At 48.3% G+C, this 23374-nt stretch overlaps 1 protein-coding gene and 1 pseudogene across 1 annotated transcript in view; one reads left to right on the plus strand and one right to left on the minus strand.

Moving 5' to 3' along the window:
* GPAT3 (glycerol-3-phosphate acyltransferase 3) overlaps positions 1 to 7538 on the minus strand; it is a 68778-nt gene extending 61240 nt beyond the window's left edge. Inside the window, exon 1 of the mRNA XM_056111282.1 lies at positions 7114 to 7538. Within this exon, the coding sequence (XP_055967257.1) occupies positions 7114 to 7254 (141 nt within the window). The 5' untranslated portion in view covers positions 7255 to 7538. The remainder of the gene's footprint in view (positions 1 to 7113) is intronic.
* An 8563-nt stretch (positions 7539 to 16101) lies between these two features.
* Positions 16102 to 16556, plus strand: LOC130020757 (60S ribosomal protein L36a-like; annotated as a pseudogene).
* The last annotated feature ends 6818 nt before the right edge of the window (positions 16557 to 23374 follow it).

Below are 23374 nucleotides of genomic sequence, written 5' to 3' on the forward strand. Positions count from 1 at the left end.
TTCAAAACTCCAAATATCAAACCAAAGCTAATGCAGAAGGCTGGAGCATGAGCTTCACATGCAGGAGACCCAGGTTCAACCTCCAGCACCTCACGGTTCCCTAAATCATGCTGGGAATAGGCCTTTAGCAAGACTAGATATAGCCCCAAACCAAATCAAGTAAGTAAAATAAGAAAAATAATCGATATTATCTCTTAAATTCAAAAATATATAGGGGTTGGAGCAATAGCACAGCGGGTGGGGCGTTTGCCTTGCACGAGGCCAACCCAAGTTTGATTCCCAGCATCCCATATGGTCCCCCGAGCACCGCTAGGAGTAATTCCTGAGTGCAGAGCCAAGGGTAACCCCCTGTGCATCGCCAGGTGTGAACCAAAAAGAATACATATATATACACACACACACACATATATATATATATAACTCATACATGCAGGGTGAATAAGTGCTGAGCCATAACCTGGCCCTTTGGTACGTACACGAAGGTGAAATGTAAGGCATGTCGGGAATTCCTCACGGCATTCCAAGAAGCAAGTAGAAACACGCCATTTGCCCCTAGAGAAGCCCCTGCATCGTCTCAGGGGTGAGCTCCAGGCAAGAACGTCAGGCTTGCCACCCACACCCATCTCCCCTAAAGGCTCCCTCCCTCCCTTTTCACTCACTGTGTGGAAACCCATTATCACCCACTATCAGGCACAACATCTAAACTAAAAACACTGCCAGTGATCCCAGTGATCCATCTCTGTCGCTTCTTTTACTGGGAGCGTCTGATTCGTCTGATTTGCAGCCAACGTAAAAGGCAGCTTCTGGAGAGGAAGACTCTTGTTCCCTGCGCTCCCCAGGGGAGGTATTTTTATTGAGTGTCTGGGGGAATCTGGACTGTGTCCCTCAGCCAATGTGTACTTGGACGCTCTGACTCCCAAAACCCGGGAGCGTGGGGGCACTGGGAGACGGGATCTTTAGGGGGCTTGATTCTGGTGGAATAAGATGTTTGCAGAGGGCCCTGCCCAGCCTTCCTGGTGCTCTTGGAAGAGGGAAGATGTGGCACAAAGGCCCAGCTGGGACGTGCAGACAGGAAGGGGTCGTGAGGTCACAGTGCAAAGTGCAGGAGGCAGGCCCGGGACAGAGGTCTGGGCCGGGGGCCAGCTTGCAAGAAGGCTAGAGTTGGGGCCTCGTGTTCAGGGGGCACCAGGTTCCTCCCCAGCACCAGACGGCCCCTGGCACTGGCAGAAGCAATCCTGAGCACTGAGCTGGGAGTATCCCTGAAGCACTGCCAGGTGTGACCTCAAAACTAATAAAACAAGCCAGGAGACAGGCCATGTTGGAAAAATGAAAAACAAAAACAAAAACAAATAAACAAACAAACAAAAACAGAGGCCAGACAGAACAAGGTTTAAGGCACTTGCTTTGCACATGACCAACCAGGGTTTGATCTCCAGCATCCCACACAGTTCCCTAGTCCCTGCTTGGAGTGATCACTGAGCACAATTCCAGGAGCATGCCCTGAGCACTGACAGGAGCTGACCTGAAAAAGGAAAAAAAGGAAAAAAAGAGAAAAAACAAATAAACCTGCCCACACTTGGATCTTGGACTTGTAGCCACCATTACAGAGAAAGAAGTTTCTGCTGTAAACTAGCGTGTGGTCTGGGACACTTTGCTAGGAGACTGAGTCAGGGCGATCACTGAACAGTCTGATGTGCCGCACACAGTCCCAGGTGTGATCGCCAGATGTGTTTCAGGACCCCTGACGTGGCCCTGAACCAGCCACTCCAAAGGTCTGTCTGGCAAGCACACTGGGGGCAGGAGGCCAAAACAGCGCAGCTGAGGGGACGGTGAAAGAAAATGGGTTTCTCCTCTGGGCAGCTTGCACAGTGAAAGGGACAAAGAGCTCGAAGGCCCCCGAGACAGCATCTCACACACCCCCCCCCCCCCCAACCCTTCACTACCTGGACAGAGCTACCTCGGACAAATGGTCTCACCTTCCCAATCTGTGCCGTAATCTTGAAGGCAGGGTTCAGATCAAGGGTTGTAGTAAAGATTAAAGGACACAATCCAGCCACAGTCACTACGCCAAAAGCCACCAGGTAGTGTTGGGTTCGAATTTCAGTTCCCCACTTTCGGAGAGACCAAATCCACACACGATAAGGCAAAAGCAAAGGAACTTTATTGCTAGCTCGAGCTAGGGTCCAAGTCTCCTCCAACACAGTGGAGACTTGACAAGGACCCCGACTCCAAGTCACAAGCAGTTTACATGGGTTTCAAAGTTTCAAAGTTAATTAAGCACCATGGTAACCGTGATCAGGCAACAATTAAACAACAGTTTCCAGTGATAGTACCAGTTCTATGCTTACATCGGCTACCCATTCCTTTTAAGGTTAACAAAAGATAATTTCTGGGGCACTTTAACTGAGGCATAATGATTTGACTGAGCCCATTTACTGGGCCCAGGAACTTCCCAGGTGGATTCAGGTTGGCTAGTGACACGTTGTTTCATTGCCGGGAAACAAAATCTTTTTCAGTTCCAAGAACTGGACCTAAGGCCCACCTGATTTTTCTCATTTCTGCCATCTGTCATGGCGTCGGTTTCAGCCTTACAGTAGAATAATGCCCACTTCCTCCTCCCCCTCCTCCCGGGCCCCTACTGCACTTGGCCATGGCGATGCCATGTCTCTCCCGTAAAGAGTGATTTCTCTGTCACTATGACCCTCCACTCAGTGCCCAAATCCAAGGCAGCTCCGGGAGGCCCGAACTGCCCCCCCTGTTCCAAGGCATCTCAGGGCATCTGCGTTAGGGACCACCCCACTGCACTCTGTCCAGAAGAGACCCCAAAGCGCTATGGGTGCCTTCTACTAAGTCCCACTAAACCTCCAATTGCATGCGCCCCTCCAACAAGTGCTGAAAGGCACTCTCAGTCAGGGCACATCAGGGGCATCAGCCAGCAGATACAGAGCTTGCCATGCACTCGGTCAACCCAGGTTCCATCCAGATGGCCCCCCAGGCCTGCCAGGAAGGAGCCCTGAGCGCAGAGGTGGGAGTAAGCCCCGAGCATGGCGGGGATGGCCCCCCCAAAAAAAAACAGAAAGGGTGAAATCTCATGTTTAAAGCTTGTAAAACTGGGGCCAGAGTGGTAGTACAGTGGGTAGGCAGTGGGTAGGAAGGAAGGGCTCAGAAGAGCATTTTCAACCTCTAACCCAGGCTCCCGTTTGATACACCTTAAAGCTGCACACAGCCCCTGCTGGATCTGGGACACGTACCCACTGACCACCCAGCAGTCTGGGTCTCCTCGCCCGGCAGTTTGCTCTTCACAGCTGGATACCCAACAAAAATGTCTAACGCTAAACACTTCTACTCCTCCAAGTCACTATCTACTCCTTGAAAATCATCGGGAGTACAGTTCAGTGGTACAGAGATTGCCTTGCCTTGCATATATGTGGCAAGGCATTTTATATATATATACATATATATATGTGTGTGTGTGTATATATATATATATATATATACATACATATATATATTCCATCTCTGGCACCAGAAAAAAAGAACAGAAAATCACGAAACATACTTTTAAAATTCACACCTTCGCCTTCAGGGGCTTGTCCTGCAGAGGCTAAGGATCACACCTAGAGATAACTATGTAGCTGGCAGCACCCGGAGGTGCTCTGAACAGGAGCAGCACCCAGACTATGGGCTCTACAGACTCAGGAGGGTACAGTGCTGAGGGACAGTCCAACAACTAGCGCGCTCACAGGCCACCCCATCCACGTTTGAACTCCCATTATTTGAGTTCATTGTCAGGAAAAAGCCATCCACTGTCAATAACACTTACAAAAGTAAACACGCAATGGACAAAAACCAAATGACTTTCTAAAACGGTATGTAAATGGTAACCAAGAAAAATTGGAAAACCTCCACTTCTAATCAAAAAGACCCAAACAATATTGTTGGGAATGGAATGCCAAAAAAAGAAACCACCATATTGGTTGAGAAGAGAGAAAGGAAGAAGGTATAACACCAGGGCTAAGCCTGGCACAGAAGTCTAAACAGAAGGAAAGGCTCCCGTCCCAAGTTATAGCTGTTCTCATGCTGAACCAGTGTCCAGGGGTTTGTGCCCATGGTCAGAAAAAGCAATCCTCTAATTCCAGGCTACAAAAAATGACTTGGAAGCACAGGACACTGTTCTTCTTAAAGGCAAGCCGTGAACTGTCACTTTCCTGTCCTGCATCTAAAACAGACATCACACTCTAGGGTTCCAGATCTTTCCTGAGGAGCCCCGCTGCCCCCAGACAGATTACACCAAAATATCAAAGTAGGATCTCAAAAATGAGCCATATTCAGAGTCAGAGAAAGAGTTCAGTGCGTAGAGTGCCCGCCTTGCATGTGGCTGACCCAATTCCAATACCTGACACCCGACATGGTCCTCTGAGTGCCACCAGGAGCAATCCCTGATCACAGAGCCATGAGTAAGCCCTGAGCACTGTAGGGTATCACCCTAAACAAAACAAACAAAACAAAAAAAAATCCACAATCTAATTCCATATACGATGAGAATCTGACAGTGGGAATACACCAGACAGTACTCAGGGGCTACTCCTGGCCGAGAACTTTTCTGACCTAACCATTTAATAAAGAGGGTGGTAACTCATGCGGCCTTCTACCTGATTCCCAAGCTCAGAGATGTAACCTTTGTTATAATCAGTATACCAGTGATACTGTGAGTTTGATAATATGCATTCGATAAATAAGGTCCCTGAAAGTTTCCTCAAGTCTAAATGGACAAAAGTGAAAAGTGAGGTCCTAGCAAATTGAAGGCTAGCCCCTGGTCAGGGGCAACCCCTTTCAAGTCAAGTAGAATTAACTACGGACTTACCACAGCTAGCCAGTCTCTCCCCGTAACTGTACCAGATTCTCTTTAATCTCTTTAGCTGTACCAGAATCACTAACAAAGAAAGAACGGAACCAAGTGAGCCAGTGTACACAATGCCCTCCTTTCTCACTCTGGACAGAGATGCCAATGGACACTGCTGATGGCAAAACAGGTCATTCGTGTTCTGAGAAAGAGTGAAAACCAGTTGAAGTAATAAGATCAAAAAGCAACTGGCTTCTAAGAAACTCACTGCATTCTGTGTGTCTAATTCACAATGTGAAGCCCATAAGAGATTAGAAAAAGAAAATATTGGGGCCAGAGCAATAATACAGCAGGTAGGGTATGTGTTTGCCTTCCTCAAGGCTGACCCAGGTTCCATCTCCAGCATCCCATATGGTCCCCAGGGCACCGCCAGGAGTAATTCCTGAGTAGTGAGCCAGGAGTAACCCGAGTATCGCTGGGTGTGACCCAAAAGTTAAAAATAACACTAATAACAAACACCAAGGAAAACCAATCCCACAAAAAGGAAGTGCAACAAAAATCTGGAATTAGCAGATCAGCAGGTAGGAAAGACATTAGGAAACTGATTATATATATATACACACACACATATATGTAATCAGTATACACACACATAAACATATGCATAGCCACCCTATGACTGAGACAAAAAGCACATAAAGGAAGTTCCTCAGGGCAGGCAAAAACTCGGTCAGAAATAATGAGAATCTACATTATACTGCAGAAGCTAAAAGAAACATAACCTTTCAACAAAATTTAAAAAAAAAAAGATATAAAACCAAATTTAAGAGACCTACCAGCCCCACCCCGGGGGGGGGGGGGTGTTGGAAAAGAAGCAAAAGAGAAAGGTATTTGGAGAGATGTTCAAACTTCCTGTTTAATTTTATTTATTTTTATTTATTATTGCTTTTTGGGTCACGCCTGGAGATGCACAGGGGTTACTCCTGGCTCTGCACTCAGGAGTTACTCCTAGCGGTGCTCAGGGGCCCATATGGGATGCTGGGAATCGAACCCGGGTCAGCCGCGTGCAAGGCAAACGCCCTACCCGTTGTGCTATCGCTCCAGCCCCCCAAAACTTACTGTTGTAATAGACAATCTTCTAAGCTGCTTGACATTTTAACTCACTGACACAACCCTATGGAAATGTATTCCTACTGACAGATGAGGAGAATGAGTCACAAGAAGTAACTTGCATGCCCGAGAGATAGTACAGTGTGTAGGTCACCTGCCTTGGCTGACCCAGGTTTGCTCCCCGGTGCGCCAGATGGTCCCCCCTCATGCCCACCAGGTATCATCCCTCAAGGAAGAGCTGGGAGTAAGCCCTGAGCACCGCAGGCTGTGGTCTCCAAACACATAAACACAAAGTAACTTCCCTAAGATCACACGTGGAGCCGCAGAGCTGGGACACTGGCAGCAACCTAAGGAGTCCCGTAGGCGGAGTCTGAATCCTACCCACCCAAACCTATCCACAGCGAGGGCTGCGGGGCTCAGCGTCCCCTCCGCCCCTGTCCTCCAGAGTGCCCCGACGCTTTACATGACCTAACACTGAAAGCAAGCAGCCCACGAGGTCTTTGCAGGGAATCCGAGAAAACCTTGCATGCGTGCGTGCGTGCGTGGAGGTCTTTGCAGGGAATCCGAGAAAATCCTGCGTGCATGCGTGCGTGCGTGCGTGGGGAACAGGGCACCGGTCGGTCGTGTGCCCGAGGACTTCCACCTAACGCCTGACTCTGCAGATGCGGAGAGCCTTGGTCAAAACCACACATCTCTAATGTCATGTCAAGTGTCACCGCTGAGACATCATTTCTATGACTTAATGTTTTAGACCTAATTTCCACTTGAAACGGGATCAGATTTCTTCCTACCAAGCCGCGCCAGTCATTTATTATTATTATTATTATTATTATTATTATTAATATGATGATGATGATGCCAGGTTGCCAAGGTTGCCAGGGCACCTCTACCCAAAGACCTGGGCGACCAGGGACATAAAGAACGCAGCTGATGGACAGACACGGACTCACGGTGACTGTCACCAGCCAACCCCAGCGCCCCGCAGCGTCTCCGGCCCCTGGCGGGGGTCTGAGCGCGCGTGTCCCCCCCCCACCCCCGCCCCCCGGGCTGCGGGAAGCTGCGGTCCCCGCGCGGGCCCGGCCACAAACCGCAACGCCCATCCCTCGCGAGCGAAACGGGTCCCCGCGCGCGCCCGCGGGCCCTCCCTTCCCCGCACTCGCCTCCAAAGTTTTCACCAGGATCTTCATGTAGATCTCGGAGATGCCCAGCGACACCCCGAAGGCGGACGGCAGCAGGATGAGGCCGAGCACCAGCGACAGCCAGGTGGACAGGATCTTGCCGGCCAGCTCGGCGCCCTCCATGGCCCGGCGCCGTCCGTGCCCGCGGAGTCCGCGCGGGCCCAGGAAGACACGGTTTCAAGCCAAAAAAAAAAAAAAATTATTATTATTATTTTTTTTTTCTGTAAAGAGGGGAAGGACCGAGCTTTGAGAACGACGGAGGCAATTTCCTTCCTTCCTCTTGGGGCTCCTGCGCTCGCCGCGGCCGGTGGAGGGTCCCGGGAGGCCGCGCAGAAGCGGCGGCCGAGCGCGCAGAGCGGCAGTGCCGGGCCGGGACGGCAGCGGGCGCCGAGCAAAGACCGGCGCGGGCACGAGCGCGCGGGCGCGCGGGCGGGGCGGGCGCGGGCACGAGCGCGCCGGAGGGGCGGGTCGGGAGCGGGCACGGGCGCGGCCGAGGCGCCTCGGGAGGCGCGGGCACGAGCAAGCGAGGAGCGAGCCGAGGCGGGCACGAGCAAGCGGGGACGCGGGCACGAGCAAGCGAGGAGCGAGCCGAGGCGGGCACGAGCAAGCGGGGGCGCGGGCACGAGCTCAGGGTGGGACCACGCGCCCAGGCCGGTGCGGCAGGAGCCAAGGGTCGGCGCAGGGGCGCGGGTCAAGGTCGGCGCGGGCACGAGCCGAGGGTCCGAGGCCCCGCCCTGCCTGGCCGTGCTAGCTGCAGGCTGCGCTCCCGGGAGTGGTGCGGGGACCCGGCTGGAACCCCCCCCCCACACACACACACTTTCCGACCCGCAGCCCCTGCCCCCGAGCGACCCCCCGCCTCCGCGGGACTCGCCCCAACGTCCTTCCCCGGTAGCGGCGCGTTTCCTCCCCTCCGGGTGCTAGAGCTGCTGGCTAGTCGCGATCGGGTCCGAATGCGCGGGGGATGAGAACCAGGAGGGACAGCCCTCCGTCCGCACCCCCGAGTCCCAGGAGGACAAAAACCAAAGCGAAACATTATATATATACATATATATGTATATATGTATATATTTATATATATATATATATATATATATATATATATATATATATACGTAGCACTGCCCTCCCGTTGTTCATCGATTTGCTCCAGCGGGCCCAGTAACGTCTCCATCGTGAGACTTGTTGTTACTGTATTTGTTAATGTTACTGTGTTTGGCAATTGAATACAATCACGGGTAGCTTGCCAGGTTTTGCCATGCCAGCGAGATACTCTCTGAGCTTGCCGGGCCCTCCAAGAGGGGTGAAGGAATTGAACCCGGGGTCCCCCGGGCCAGCTGCGTAGCTGCTGCAAAGCAAACGCCCTACCCGCTGTGCTATCACAGTCCGCACATGCCCCTCGCAAGCCAGCTGGTCCCTGCGGGTGACCCCCTCCCCCCTCCCCAAGCTGGTCTCCTGGAGGTCTGCCCCATTCTTAGAGAATGACCTGAAAAGGGGTGTGGAGACAAAACCCCTGGGACGGTCTGGCTCCAGCGCTTCCTTCTCACCGGCCTCTTGCACCTGGACCGTCTTCCAGCTGGACGGACTGACCGCCCAGCCACGGTGCTGCGGGCAGACGCTGCCCAGAAAGTTGCCCCTGGCAGGCGGGGAGGACGCGGGGTAAAGCAGGATGCTGTGAAGCCCCCACCCCACAAGGAATATGAAGCGGTTCTCCAGCTCGGGGGCGTCGTGAGACCCCCCACCTACCACATCACTAGCGGCAACACCACTAAAAAGGAGGAAAGAGATGTACTCCGCAGGGTTTCTCAAAACCAGACTGCTCTGTGGTCTGCCAGTTCACAAAATCAAGGGAAAACACTACTAATTGGATTCTGTTCAACAAGGGCACCCGGATTCTTTTTCAAGTCCTTGCTGAAAACAACTCTTTATTGAGCCCAAAACTTGATTCTGTTGACTCACTTGATACTATACATTCAGCCAGCACTCTCCCCTGCTTCCGTGTCCTCAAAGATGACTTAAGGACTAATAACGCCCCTCATAACGCCCCGGCAGACCCAAGTGCTGACCGCCCCTGACCAAACTCCAGGAACCTAACTCGAGGAAAGATAAGACATAATCCAGGATTAGCTTTCTTAGTTGTTCATTTAAATTTGGAGACCAAATCCAGCGATACTCAGGGGTGACTCCTGGCTCTGCACTCAGGAGTCACTCCTGGCGGTGCTCGGGGAACCATAAGGGATGCCAGGCATCGATTAACTTTCTTATTTTGATTTGGACTTTGCCTCTTATGGAAGAATCACTGTCCCGCGAAAAGTGATGAACTGGAAGTCTTACTCCAGCACAGATACCTATAAATGTGAGCATTGAGGCAGGACAGAGAGAGAGAGAGAGAGAGAGAGAGAGAGAGAGAGAGAGAGAGAGAGAGAGAGAGAGAGAGAGAGATAGTAGGGTAGGTGAGACACGTTCAATCCCTCACATGTATGGTTCCCTGATAAACAATGGGAGGACAGTGCTACAGTGCAAATTCTGAAAGTCCAGTGTCCTGGTTACTGTAGCGTCTCACTGTCTCCATGGGTTCTAGGAATCATTTTTTTCTTGCTTCTTATTTTTAGTAGTTCCTGAACTCATGGCCATCTCTTTCTCACCCATGTCTGCACATGTGTATCTCTTTGACTCTTAAAAAGGCAATTATCCTGAGCTAGGGAGTACCATAATCCAGGTTTATCTTGTCTCAAGACCCTTCATTTGATTATACTGAATCTCACATTTTTTTACCACACATGGTCATATTCAAAAGTTAGAATTTGGAGTCTATACAGACATCTCGATGTGCTGAGCATATGATTTACATGCAGGAATTTTGGGTTCAATACCCAAAACTGGGATTGAAGTAGTCCTTGAGCATCATCATGTGTCCCCAAAATGGGGGGGGGGGAATCCCCAAACTTCCACAGATACACAAGTCAGGATTTTGGTAGAACCCTTGTGAGTCTATAATTAACCTAGTTTTCTTTCCATCTCCAAACTGGGATAACAGCTGAAGCGTTTGTCCTTTGGAATAGAAGTTTGTATTTTTAAAATGTAGCTTGTCACAAGACAAGATCAGGTGCATGCAGGGTGGTTGTCAGAAAGGGCTGGAGCCATAGCACAGCGGTAGGGCATTTGCCTTGCACGCGGCCAACCCAGCCAACCCGGCCAACCCAAGTTCAATTCCTCCAGTCCTCTCGGAGACCCCGGCAAGCAACCGAGAGTATCTCGCCTGCACGGCAAAGCCTGGCAAGCTACCCGAGACGTATTCGATATGCCAGACACAGTAACAACAAGTCTCACAATGTTACTGGGCCCGCTCGAGCAAATCCACGAACAATGGGAGGACAGTACTACAGTACATTGTCACAAATGTTTGGTAATGAGGTTCTTTAACAGGCTCCCGTTTTTGTCCATTGGCCTGGAATATATTCCAATAATGCTTTCTTGGACACACCAAAATGTCATGGTTTTGTAACAATGAAAGCACAGTTCCAATGCTTCCTAAAGGCCACTCGTGCTGAGAGGGACACTTGAGGGACTGTGTTAGGCTGAGAAAGAGCGATGCAGGTTGGAAGACGGTGGCAGTGGGCGGTGGGCCATGTCCTCACTGCAACCATCCTGTCTGCAGGATCACGAGGAGGAGATTTTGTAAGGAAAGAACTGGGGGGAGAGGGTGGGCTGCCGACCAGAATGAACAATGAAATTCCTTGGTGACTTGGTCCCCTAAGGCACACTCCATCTTATCTCCAGACCTAAATAAAGTGAAAGGTGAGGCTTTGCAGGGAAGGCTGGAGCCGGGATAAACTGTCCTTATCTTTTGGCTTGGGGGCAAGGTCAGTTGACCTGGTCTAATATTGATCTTTGGCCTAGTTTTCAAGCCTGGCTGTCAGCTCTTCCTTCCATTTCTACACAAGTTGGAGTGTGGAGTTAAAAGTGACTGCTGGGGCTGGAGCCATAGTAAGGTAGGGTGTTTGCCTTGCAGGCGGCCGACCTGGGTTTGATTCCCTGCATTTCATATGGTTCCCTGAGCACAACCAGGAGTAATTCCTGAGTACAGAGCCAGGAGTAATTCCTGAGTGCAGAGCCAGGTGTGACCCAAAAAGAAAAAAATAGTGACTGCTGCCAGGGGCCCCAACAATAGTACAGCAGGTAGGGCATTTGCCTTGCACACAGCCAACCCGGGTTCCGTCCCTGGTATCCCATTTGGTCCACCGAGCACTGCCAGGAGTAATCCCTGAGTGCAGAACCAAGAGCATCACCATGTGTGACCCAAAAAGATAAAAAAAGAAAAAAAGTGACTTTTCAGCTGAAATAATCCATTATCTATACCTATGAAACCTTAACCAAGGGGGAAAGGTTTTTGCATGAGACAGAAACATTCCTGTTCCTTGTGTGTTTGGGGGCCACACCCAGCAGTGTTTAGTGCTCACTGCTGGCTCTGTGCTGGGATCACTCCGATGTTCCAGCCCTCAGGCGCCCTGAGACAGTTCTCTTCTATACTGGTTCTTCGCTTCCCCTCTGTGAGTTGCTACAAAGAGACTGGGTGCTGACTCAGCTCTGGCTGTTTCCTGCCAATGGAGTCATCGTGTGAGGTAAGGGTGGGATAGTACGAACTGACCTGGCAGGAGAAATGTCCCAATAAAGGTGAACTCCATTTTACCCTCTGGGGTACTCCCATGGGCATAATCCTCTACCCAAGACCAACTTGGGGAATGGCAGATACTTGCTTCTTTACAATTCTGCAGTTGGAACTTCCTGAGAAGCTCCAGAATTCTGAAGCTGTTTCGTCCAACTATATCCATAAAACCTGTCTCAAGAGTCCTGAGGATAGACCTGCCCGTGGAAGGCATTGTGTTTAAATCCCAGTGCAGGAGAGAAAACATCGAAATGGAATGAAACTGGAAATCCAGGCCACCACTCCCAAACATCGCAGATTCAACTGTCAGTTGAAGTGACTTCCAATGACAGGAGTGAGTGGATTTCCTGGGAACCCACTGGCAACCCCAGGCATTCAGGGGAACTCACAATCCCTGGTCAGCTCTGCAGTCTATGTTCAAGTCACCGTCTCCAGTTTACTTGGAAGAGAACTGTTTGAATCATTCATTAATATCAGTCAACTAAAAACACTAGTTCAGAAAGTCACAGCCAGATAGAAAATGTCAGAACTCATTCCCATCTAAAATCAAAAAGCTTCAACAGCAACAATGAAAATGACTATGCAACTGCCAGGAAATATGAAGCCTTGAAATTTGCTTACTTGAATGGACATGGAGAGTATCATGCTGAGCGAAATGAGTCAGAGGGAGAAGAACTGACATAGAATAATTGCACTATTTGCAGGATCACAATCACGATCATCCTGTTGTTCGTCGATTGCCTCGAGCAGGCCCCAGTAACGTCTCCTTCGCCCTAGCCCTGAGATTTTAAAAAGTGCCATATTCAAGGCTCTTCCAGGGTTAGGAGAATGAGACCCTTCATTGTTACTGGCATTTGGCATATTGGGTACGCCACGGGGAGCTTGCCAGACTCTGCCATGTGGGCAGGTTACATTCGGTAGACTGCCAGGTTGTCCAAAGTTAGAATGAGATAATAAGATGTCCTGCTTCCGGGAGCTGGGTTTTATAGTCTCTGGGTCTTGGCCGTTGATGGGATTACATGGCACCAGGGGCCAGTTGGTGGGTGTGACCCCTGCCTACTGGAAGATGAAGGATCTGGGTGGAGGATGCTCAGCCCCAATCCGAGCAGGCTTGGAGATCTCAGCCCCAGGACATGCATGCCTTTGTTCCTCTGTTGGTACCTTCATGCATGTGGAGAGTGGTCTCAGCATGGTTGTGGCTGGTTCTGGAGGTCTTCGGCTGCCGGGGCTCTGCTCGGGGCGGGGAGGGAAACTCAACCCACCCCCTTCCAAGGGATATATTAAAAAAAAGTATGAGATTAATACCCAAAGACAGTAGAAACAATGGCCAAGAAGAATGAAGATTGATCCATGGTTGGAAACTTGCCACAGGTATTGGGGGAAGAGGGCAGTTAGGGCAAAGAAGGGACCACAATGACAATGATAGTTGGAAACAATCACCCTGGACAAGAACTGAGGGCTAAAAAGAGGTCAAATGCTATATATGATAACCTTTTGGTACCTGTATTGCAAACCATAATGCCCAATGGTAAAAAGAGAGAAAGAGGGAAGGAGGAGAGGGCGGGTGGGAGGGAGGGAGGGAGGGAGGGAGGAAGGGAGGAAGGGAGGGAGAAGAAAAGTTTCTGCCACAGAGATAGTCTTGGGTGGGGGCCGGTGGGGGGCAGGAGGGAAACTGGGGACACTGGTGATCAGAAATGTACACTGGTGAAGGGATGGGTGTTGAAACATTATATGACTGAAACCCAATCTTGAACAACTTTGCATCTGTGTATCTCACGGTGATTCAATAAAAATAAAATAAAACAGCAACAATAAAAATGATTTTGAACCGGAGTCTGATCTCTATAAAACTGCAAATAATGGAAGCATATTCTTCTCTTCTCCTCCACTGCTCATCTGGCAAATAATTACAGTAGCAAATTAAGTTCACTTCTAATAAACATGACCAATTATTCTGCATAACACTTTAAGAGCTGATGTAATTATATAGATTCGCAACATTAGATTAGACTTAAGTGGCCTCTCTGGGCTCAGGATTCAGGCCACTTTTCATCCTCAACAGTCAGTCTCCACTGACCATTACTGCCTGGACAGGAGCCTGAAGTTATTAGAATAAGATCGTCCTTTCTTTGAGCACCTACGGGCCTCAGAGCTTTGTTTTTTTAGTTCACTTAGCCCAGAGAATTCTCCCAAAATTTTGGAGGAGAGAGTGATGAGGAAAACAGCCCCTGCTGTGTTTCAAACAGGTTAACGGCAGAGAGTGGAAGGAGTGAGTCTAGAGGACAGGACAGAACCACAGGATGCTTCAGGACTGTCTGTGCCACGTCCTCATCTTCCCGTGTGACCTCGGTGGCCTGGGTATGCCAAGTGTGCTCATGTCCTTGAGGTGGTCCAGATCCTGCTTTGCAGAATCACGTGCTTCGGAATCTCTGCTTCTGCCCCCTCCTGCCGGCTGCCTGCGGACGCCCCCATGAGGTATTCTAGAAAACGGGGCTCTCGCCTTGGTTCCGGCCCAGCTCTGAAGCAGGCGCTCGCGTGGGCCCACTCGTGCGAGAGAAGGGCCTTTTCCCACTTCTCAAGGCCTGCTGCGTGGCTTCATGCTGGGTTTCAGTAGGAGTTTTCACAAAAAGAGGATGTTCTGGTCATAGGACATTTCCCTTCTGTTTAGCACTGGGGTCCCCCACATGACAGCCTCAGGGCAAGGTGACTACATCCCACGGTGACACTCTGATTTGAGGTTAAGGAATAAGGTCAAATTTTATAGCGCAACTGAGGGCTTAAGAAATGCAAGTATGGGGCTGGAGCAATAGCACAGCGGGTCGGGTGTTTGTCTTGCACACGGCCAACCCGGGTTCGATTCCCAGCATCCCATATGGTCCCCTGAGCACTGCCAGGAGTAATTCCTAAGTGCATGAGCCAGGAGTATCCCCTGTGCAAAGCCGGGTGTGACCCAAAAAAGCAGACCGAACATGATTGTCACTCAATTCCTCTTTTGCAAACCACAGCACCCAACAGGAGAGAGAGAACAAAAGGGAATGCCCTGCCACAGAGGTAGGGTGGGATGTGGGGATGAGGGTGGGAAGGTTACTGGGATTAGTGGTGGTGGAGAATGGGCACTAGTAGAAGGATGGGTACTCGATCATTGTATAACTGAAGCCCAAGCTCTAAAATTTGTATGTCTACAACTGTCCCTCATGGTGTTTCACTAATAAAACTTAAAAAAAAAATTGCAAGTATGACAAGTGCCCAAGGGGGTTGTTCTAGTTTTATTTTGGAGATTCGGGCAACACCCAGAAGTACTCAGGGCTTAGTCCCAGCTCTGCTACAGTGCTTGGGGGATCAAGTGTGCTGCTCAAACTGGGGTCAGCTACATGAAAGGCGAGTAATTTGACCCCTGTCCTATCTCTCCAGCCTAATAGAGGTGATTCCAGTGTTGATTTCGGGGTCACACCCAGTCGTGCTCTGGGCTTACTTCTGTCTCTGTGCTCAGTGATCACTCCTGGCAGGCTTGGGGGACCTTATGGGGTACTGAGGATTGAATCTGGGTCTGCCACATGCAAGGCGAATGCTCTACCTCTGTACTATCTCTCCAAGCCCATTAGTGTTGAAATGGAGGAGTGGAGGTAGATCAAAAATAAACTCAAGACGAAACTTGTTGGGCCTCATAGGATGGGGGGGGGGGGGGGGAGCTGGTCCTATCCTCCCCCCAAACGAGACCCGAAGTCATCGCCCACGAACAGCCTTTCTGGCTCCTGATCAAGCTGCTTAATGGCCATGATCCCAGAGACTCAGGAGCAAATCTCAGAACCTAGCAGGTTTTGGCAGAAATCCCTCCAGATTTAAGTGTTAAATCTACTGCAGCCATGCGACATCATATGTTATTCATAACCAGCAATAGAAAACAAATTTTCTACTGTTGCCTTTTCGGCAGATCTGAGTGATGGGGTAATATCCCAAATAATAATGGTGGGTCTGGTGTCAAAATATTGAATGTGATCGAAGTAGAGAGAGAGTAATGTGGAAATCATCTACCCCACAGGTAGGGGGATGGTGTGGGATGGGGGTATACTGGGGTTGTTGGGGGTGGAGAATGGGCACTGGTGAAGGGACGGGTGTTTCATTGTATGACCGAGACTTAGACCCGAAAGTTTTGTAACTGCTCTCACAGTGATTCAATAAATAAAATCATAAAAAATGGGGGGGAAAAAAAGTAAGGTGGAGTTCATGCACAATTCAATCAGCTAATCAGTGGCTGAATAAATAGCAGTACTCCTACATTAAAAAAAAAAAAAAACCTCAAGACTTTCCTTGCAGATACCGCTGCCGCAAGCATGGTGAATGTACTGAAAACCCGTCGGACTTTTTGTAAGAAATGTGGCAAACATCAGCTCCACAAAGTCACACAGTACAAGAAGGGCAAGGATTCTCTGTAGGCCCAGGGAAAGCGTCATTATGACAGGAAGCAGAGTGGTTACGGAGGTCAGACTAAGCCTATTTTCTGGAAAAAGTCTAATACTACCAAGAAGATTGTATTGAGGCTTGAATGTGTCGAGCCCAACTGCAGGTCTAAGAGAATGCTGGCCATTAAGAGACGCAAGCACTTTGAACTGGGAGGTGATAAAAAGAGAAAGGGACCAGTGATCCAGTTCTAAGCTTCATCTTTTATTATGAAGACAGAAAGCATGGGCTGTGTTAGACTGATGGAACAATCCATGTTTTAGGAGGGAAATTAAGTAGTGTCATGAATAAACTTCCTGAGAGGGAAAAAAAAAAGTAACTGAGGAGGTGCCATGGAGATAGTCATGGTATTTGCCCTGCATGCAGCCGACCTGGATTCAATCCCTGGTGCCCCATATGGTCCCTCAAGCCCTGCCAGGAGTAACCCCTGAATGTAGAGCCAAGACTAAACTCTGAACACTGACAGGTGTAGCAGAGAGAAACAAGGATAAAAAAAAAAGACAGGAAAGAAGGAAGGAAGGAAGGAAGGAAGGAAGGAAGGAAGGAAGGAAGGGAGGAAGGAAGGGAGGGAGGGAGGGTGGGTGCTATTCAATCCTTGAGCTTCCACAGTACCCAAGAAACTGCTTTTTCACCCTGGAAACCTTAAAACAGACAGTGAATGGTTTCTCTTCATTGAGGTTCATTTTAATTTCTAATGTAGTGTAATTTCTAATGGAATGTAGTCTCACTTTTGAGACAAAATCTTAATAATATAACCAGTTCCAAAATTATCTTTTTCAAACACAAAGGAAGCAATACAAGAAATAGCTTGTATTAGTAGCTACTTACTACTAGCTAAGTTGTTCTTAGATTGATTTCATTAAAGAACTATGATTTCCAACTATTATAAATAGTTGAGTTTTAGACTTACAGTATTCCAGTAGCAGTCCTCCCACCCGAATCCACTTCCCACCCCCTGTGTTTCCAGTTCCTTCTCACTCCACAGTGATCCATCTTGGCAGGTGGGAAATGGTGCAGTTCTACTGAAGCCCAACAGAGCCTGGGTTGCACCGGGTCACACCAGGAGTTTGCAGGGGTTTAAGTTAAACTGTAGGCGTAGAGCTGAGTGGTATAGATAGGTCTTGGGGAGAATCCGTGTCTTGCCAGCAAGTCTGTGTGAGAATGTGTAGAGTTTCTTGGGGCAGAGGAGAAAGCAACTCCTACTAACAACGTAGGTGCAGCAGAATGTGGAGTTTGAGCCCCATCTTCATCATCAGGAAGGTTGAACAGGGGCTGAAGCGATAGCACAGTGAGGAGGGCATTTTCCTTGCACGCGGCGGACTCAGGTTCGATTCCCAGCATCCCACAGGGTTCCTCGAGCACCTCCAGGAGTAATTCCTGAGTGCAGAGCTAGGAGGAATTCCTCTGTGCATCACTAGGTGTGACCCCAAAAAAGCAAAAATTAAAAAGACAGATGGTTGAACATTTGCTCCATATCCCCCCATGACACCCTCAGAATCCTGTCCCTGCCGACCAATGCTCTCACTCCTGTGTTATGCTTCAACCACTCATTGGGCAAGATTAGATTTAGTGCTCTGAAATTGAAGCTGACGTAAAGATCAATATGAGAAAAGACAAGTGTCCTTTCCCCAAAGTCTAAACATAAAATCCAAAGAACAGCTTATCCTCATTTTGTTCGTTTGGGGTGGGGGGGGTTGGGAGGTGATGGAGGGAACCTAGGGACATGTGCTGGGAAATGTACACTGGTGGAGGGATGGGTGTTGGAACACTTTAGGACTGAAATCCAATCATGAATGGCTTTGTAATGCTCTATCCCACAGTGATTCAATAGAAAAAGGTTTTTTAAAAATTTGTTTGTTTGTTTGTTGTTTGTTCATTTGAGGCACTTGGGCACTGCTCAAGGCTATTTCAGGTTCAGTTTCAGAATCACTTCTGGTGGTGCTCCAGGGACCACAGAGGTGTTTGATGTGTGGAAGGATGAACCCTCCCAAAGCCTAATCCTCTATTTTGGTTGCTTTTGTTCGAGTGACCTGAACATGGCCTTGAAACCAGATCTTCATGGTTACAACTTGGTGAAGCCAATCAGAGTCAGGAGCACTGCGGCGAGCCCACCTCTGATGGGGACATGTGGGAAGTGCTTCGATTAGCAGAACTCTGCCTTGGGGACTGACCCTTACTTTTTTTTCCCACACAGCACCGGCTGCATCTCATGCCACTTTCAGCAGGGCATGGGCACAGCTGGGGGCTAAGTCCATCAACAATGAGGGGGGCAACTTAGTGTCCGAGAATAGGAAAATTCAGCCTTGTGGCACACACACACACACACACACACACACACACACACACACACACACACACGAATACTCCTTTCCCCTCCTGGGTCCCATTTCCCTGTGGACTGAGGGTGACTCTGGAGCACTCTCAGTGGGAAAGAACATGGAAAGAGCAGTAAAAGTTGTGAACTTTTGCCCAGAGTTGTGACTCACTTCCTCTCTGTGTGTGAGGCTACTCTTGAGGTGATTAGTTCCCTGAAATAGAAGTTCCTGTTGGGACCAAGGAAGTAGTTCCAAGGGCTGAACACACGCTTTGCTTGACTGAGAGTTCAGTCCCTGCTGCCCCACGGTCCCCTTAGCACTGCCAGGAGCGACAACCCCAACCCCCACTGCCCCAGCCTCAAGCACAGAGCCGAGAAGAGACTTTGAGCCCTGCAAGGAGTCAACCCTGAGCACAGAGCTAGGACTGAGACCTGAGCACTGCCTCCAAATCAAACACACTAGTTAATTAAACAGAGGCTCTCAAGGGAGAGGCGAATGGAATGAACTGATTCAGGCCTAGGAGACTCGGGAAGCAGGAGACCAGGATGCATCCTTCCTCACCTCACGCCCCTCCGTGGTCCCCGGACCACCACCGGAAGTGATCCTGAAAATGAGCCTGATGTAGCCCCTGAGCAGTGCCCAAGAGCCTCAAACAAACAAACAAGCCAACAGATCTATCTTCTCTTCCTGACTTCTCCTAATTCTGTCTTTTGTCGCCGTCAGGAAAATCGTGATCTTGGATTAGGTTCTTTTCTTTTGGTTGAAAGAATTCGGGCTTGGTTTCTTTTCTATTCTTTAAATTTTATTTTATTTTTATAAAGTTGTTTACAATAATTCATGACATTCATTATTCCAATGGGGCTGGAGTGATAGTCCAGCAGTTGGGTGTTTGCCTTGCACAAAGCCAGCCTGGCTGAGCCGGGTTCGATTCCTTCGCCCCTCTCGGAGAGCCCAGCAAGCTACCAAGAGTATCTCGTCCACACGGCAAAGCCTGGCAAGCTCCCCGTGACGTATTCAATATGCCAAACACAGTAACAACAAGTCTCATGATGAAGACGTTACTGGGCCCGCTCGAGCAAACTAATGAACAACGGGAGGACAGTGACAGTGATTATTCCAACATCCGTCCCACCCCCCTTACACCTTCCCAACACCATTATTTCAAATTTTTCCCAACCAGGAGCTTGGTTTTGTAAACTTGAAAATAAGTAAATAGCTGTAGGACTTATATTACAGCCCCAATACAGGTTCTAGTGGAATTGGGCTGGGCTGGACCTATAGTACTTTGAATAGGGTGTTTGCCTTTCATGCACAGAGCCACATTCAGTCCTCAGCATCCCATATGGTGGCCCAGCCAGGAGTAATTCCTGAGTGCAGAGTCAGGAGTAACTCCTGAGCATCACTGGGTATGATTAAATGAAGGGGAAAAAAAAGAATTAGGCAGCCTTTGTCTTTAAACTTGAGGTGTGAGTTCACAAACATTAAGGAGAAATCTCTTCTTCTTTTTTTTTTTTGGCTTTTTTTTTTGGTCAGGCACGCAATATTCAGGGGTTACTCCTGACTCTGCACTCAGGAATTACTCCTGGTGGTGCTCAGGGGGACTATTTGGGATGCTGGGGATCAAACACAGGTTGTTCGCATGCAAGGCAAATGCCCTACCCATTGTACTATTGCTCTAGCCCCAATGAAAAACCTCTTGAAGCAGAATTACAGAACTATTGAAATTGAATTAAAGAAAGATGTGCTTTCACAAATATTTGAAGTTCAATTATTTTATTTTAAACTAGTACAGGTATCTCAAATTTTAATGAAAACTAAGAAACATCATAAAAGAAAATATCTTGGAGCCAGAGAGAAAGAGACTTCATTCAAGATGATGAATATTCTTGTAATGATCCATTAATTATTTTCTTAGCATCTTTCCTCTTGTTTATTTTACTGCAATAGTATAGTATATAATACATATAACATAAAAAATAAGTATTAAGGAGCTGGAGCAATAATACAGTGGGTAAGGCACTTGGCTTGCATATGGTCAACCCAAGTTTGACCCCTAGTACCCCATATGGTCCTCCATCACTGCCAGGAGTGATTCCTGAGTGCAGAGCCAAGAGTAATCCCTGAGCAACACTGGTGTGGCCCGAAAAACAAATAAATGTTAATCAACTCTATGTTATCAGTAAGCTTCAGGTCAACCGCAAATACATAGTTTGGGAGGAATCCAAAGTTATACTTGAACTTTCTACTACACACGGATTGGGGACTCTGACCTCAGCATTTGTTCAGCATCATGAAAATTCAAAGAGTCTTTCCGGAATCACTTCCATGATTGGGTGGTGAGGTGGAGGGCTGTCTCGGCAAGTCTGAAATCCATAGATCCTCTATCAGAAGGGGGAGGCTAAACTCTCCGGCACAAGAAACTGTTGTCCACAGGTTAAATTTCTTTGGAAAAGTCAAAACTGTTTTTTAAAGACCATATAGACTCAGATGCACACACCTTCCTTGAAGTGCCTTAAAGGCCTTAAAGGCTGCTGAATAATACTTTAATCACATTCATGTTACATGTTTAAGAGGAAATACCTTTATATAAGGGTTTCCTTCAAGGTTTTAGGAAGATCCAATCTCCTTAACTATTTTTCACGGAGTAGAATTAAGTCTTCACAATAGTCATACCTTTATTTGCGTTGTCTTTGCAGGTGACCTCTCAGAACTGACCTTCCCCTCCCCCGACCACTTAATATCCTTTGTCTCGGCTGGTGATGCAGGAGCCGTGACAGCAGGTCTCTGTGCTGGTGCCCAGGTTCCTCAATATTTTCAAGGATGAAAATATTAAATAATTAAAATTCACTAATAAAGACTCATTACAAAGAATAACAAAGTTTCTTCATTATTCAAGATTCTTTAGTATTCAGTAGTTTGAATGCTAAAGAATCTCAGACTCGGAATTGAAATTAGAAAGGATTATTAGAAAGAGAACTAAATTAAATATGGCTGGTTGTGGGGGGGGGAGGGGGTGGTGGGGGTCTTTTATAGGAAAACTGGCACTTTGTGTACTTATCAAGTAACAAGAATGTTTACAGAAAATGCAAGGATTATACAAGGTGGTATGGCTAGCCTTTGGGCCTTTTAGATTATCTATTTGGTCATGGACCTTTTGGATTATCTATTTGGCCAGGGGCCTTGGGTGTTATCCACTGTCTCATTCCCTGGGAGCTTAAGGTCTGGGGCAGAATCTATGATTTTAAGATATTGTCCGGTACATATTCGATATGCCATAAACAGTAACAACAAGACTCACAATTTGTTGTGAGACGTTATGGGTGCCCACTTGAGCAAATCGATGAATAACTGGAGGACAGTACTACAGTGCTACAGTGAACTTCCCGTTTATCATAAAAAGCCCAAGAATTAGTGATGTTAAAGGTGAAGGAAAGAGGAGGAGGTGTGAAAGTACAGCAGGGAGGGTTTTATTTTGTGTGCAGATGACCTTGGTTTGATCCCCGGCATCCCATGTGACTCCCCAGCACTGCCAGGAGTAACTCCTGAGCATCACCAGGTGGGAGTGTGACCCAAAAAGAAAAAAAAAAGGCGAAGGATAGAGGCATTAGAAATGGTACTGCTAACAGCAGCTGGGAAGGGGAACCGAGACTTCTTTCAATGATGGGATAGTGGGCTCAGGGCAGGCTCAGGTTCTTATCCTCAGTCAACTGAGTGGCCAAACTTAGAAAAGAATTTCAGGGTAGGAAGGGGAAAGAATTCAGGGGACTGTCAGAGGCTGAGAGGTGTCTCCTGAAGGGTTCCAGAGAAAGGCAGAAATCTTTCCTCTTTCATATCTTTTTAACAAAAAGTTGGAGTGGCTGAGCAATTCTATATTGAGTTCCAAGAATGTGGACCATTAAAACGGGTGAGGATGCTGAGATGAGGACCTTCTGGAGTCTGGTGATTCCTGAGCACAGAGGCAGGACCATCACCTGAGCACTGTTAGGTGTGATCACTGAGATTATTGGGCAGAGCCAAGGCAGTCCACGTTATCAGGCAGTAACGAGATCCACCCTTGTGACATTCCATACCAACAATTCACGGCCTTAGGCCTTCATACTCCTAGTTTTTCCTGCTTATTTCCTTTGTGAACCTATCGCTGATAATATCTCTAATGTACATTTGAGTATTTGACAGTCTAGAAGAACGTGGAGGGGGACAAGATGATTTTTCTCCAGTGCCCATCATAGACATGTAAATGAAGTCAGGATGAAAAAAAAAAAAAAAGCAAAGTAGTTGGACCAGAAATACACTATAGCAGGTAAGGGTCTTGCCTAGCACACAGACAATCTGGGTCCTCAATACCATACATGGTCCCTTGAGCCCACCAGGAGTGATCCCTGAGTGCAGAATCAAGAGCAAGCCCTGAGCACAACCAGTCGTGACCCAAAAATAAAACAAAAAGCATCTTAGCTCCATGATATTGAAACTGGTCCAAAGACATTAGCAATAGCAAACCCCCAGACAAGGAATTTACCCTAAGTCTTTTTTTTTTTTTTTTTTTTTTTTTTTTGCTTTTGGGTCACACCCAGAGATGCACAGAGGTTACTCCTGGCTCTGCACTCAGGAATCACCCCTGGCAGTGCTCAGGGGACCATATGGGATGCTAGGAATGGAACCCGGGTTGGCCGCGTGCAAGGCAAACGCCCGACCCACTGTGGTATTGCTCCAGCCCCCAATTTACCCTAAGTCTTACCCTTCCTTCTTCTCAAAAGACTCAAGATGAGGACAAGTTTCTCATAGGCTAGTAGGTAAGAAGAGATGTGAC

The sequence above is a fragment of the Sorex fumeus genome, unplaced genomic scaffold (genome assembly GCF_029834395.1).
Source record: "Sorex fumeus unplaced genomic scaffold, SorFum_2.1 ptg000013l, whole genome shotgun sequence".
Lineage (NCBI taxonomy): Eukaryota > Metazoa > Chordata > Mammalia > Eulipotyphla > Soricidae > Sorex > Sorex fumeus.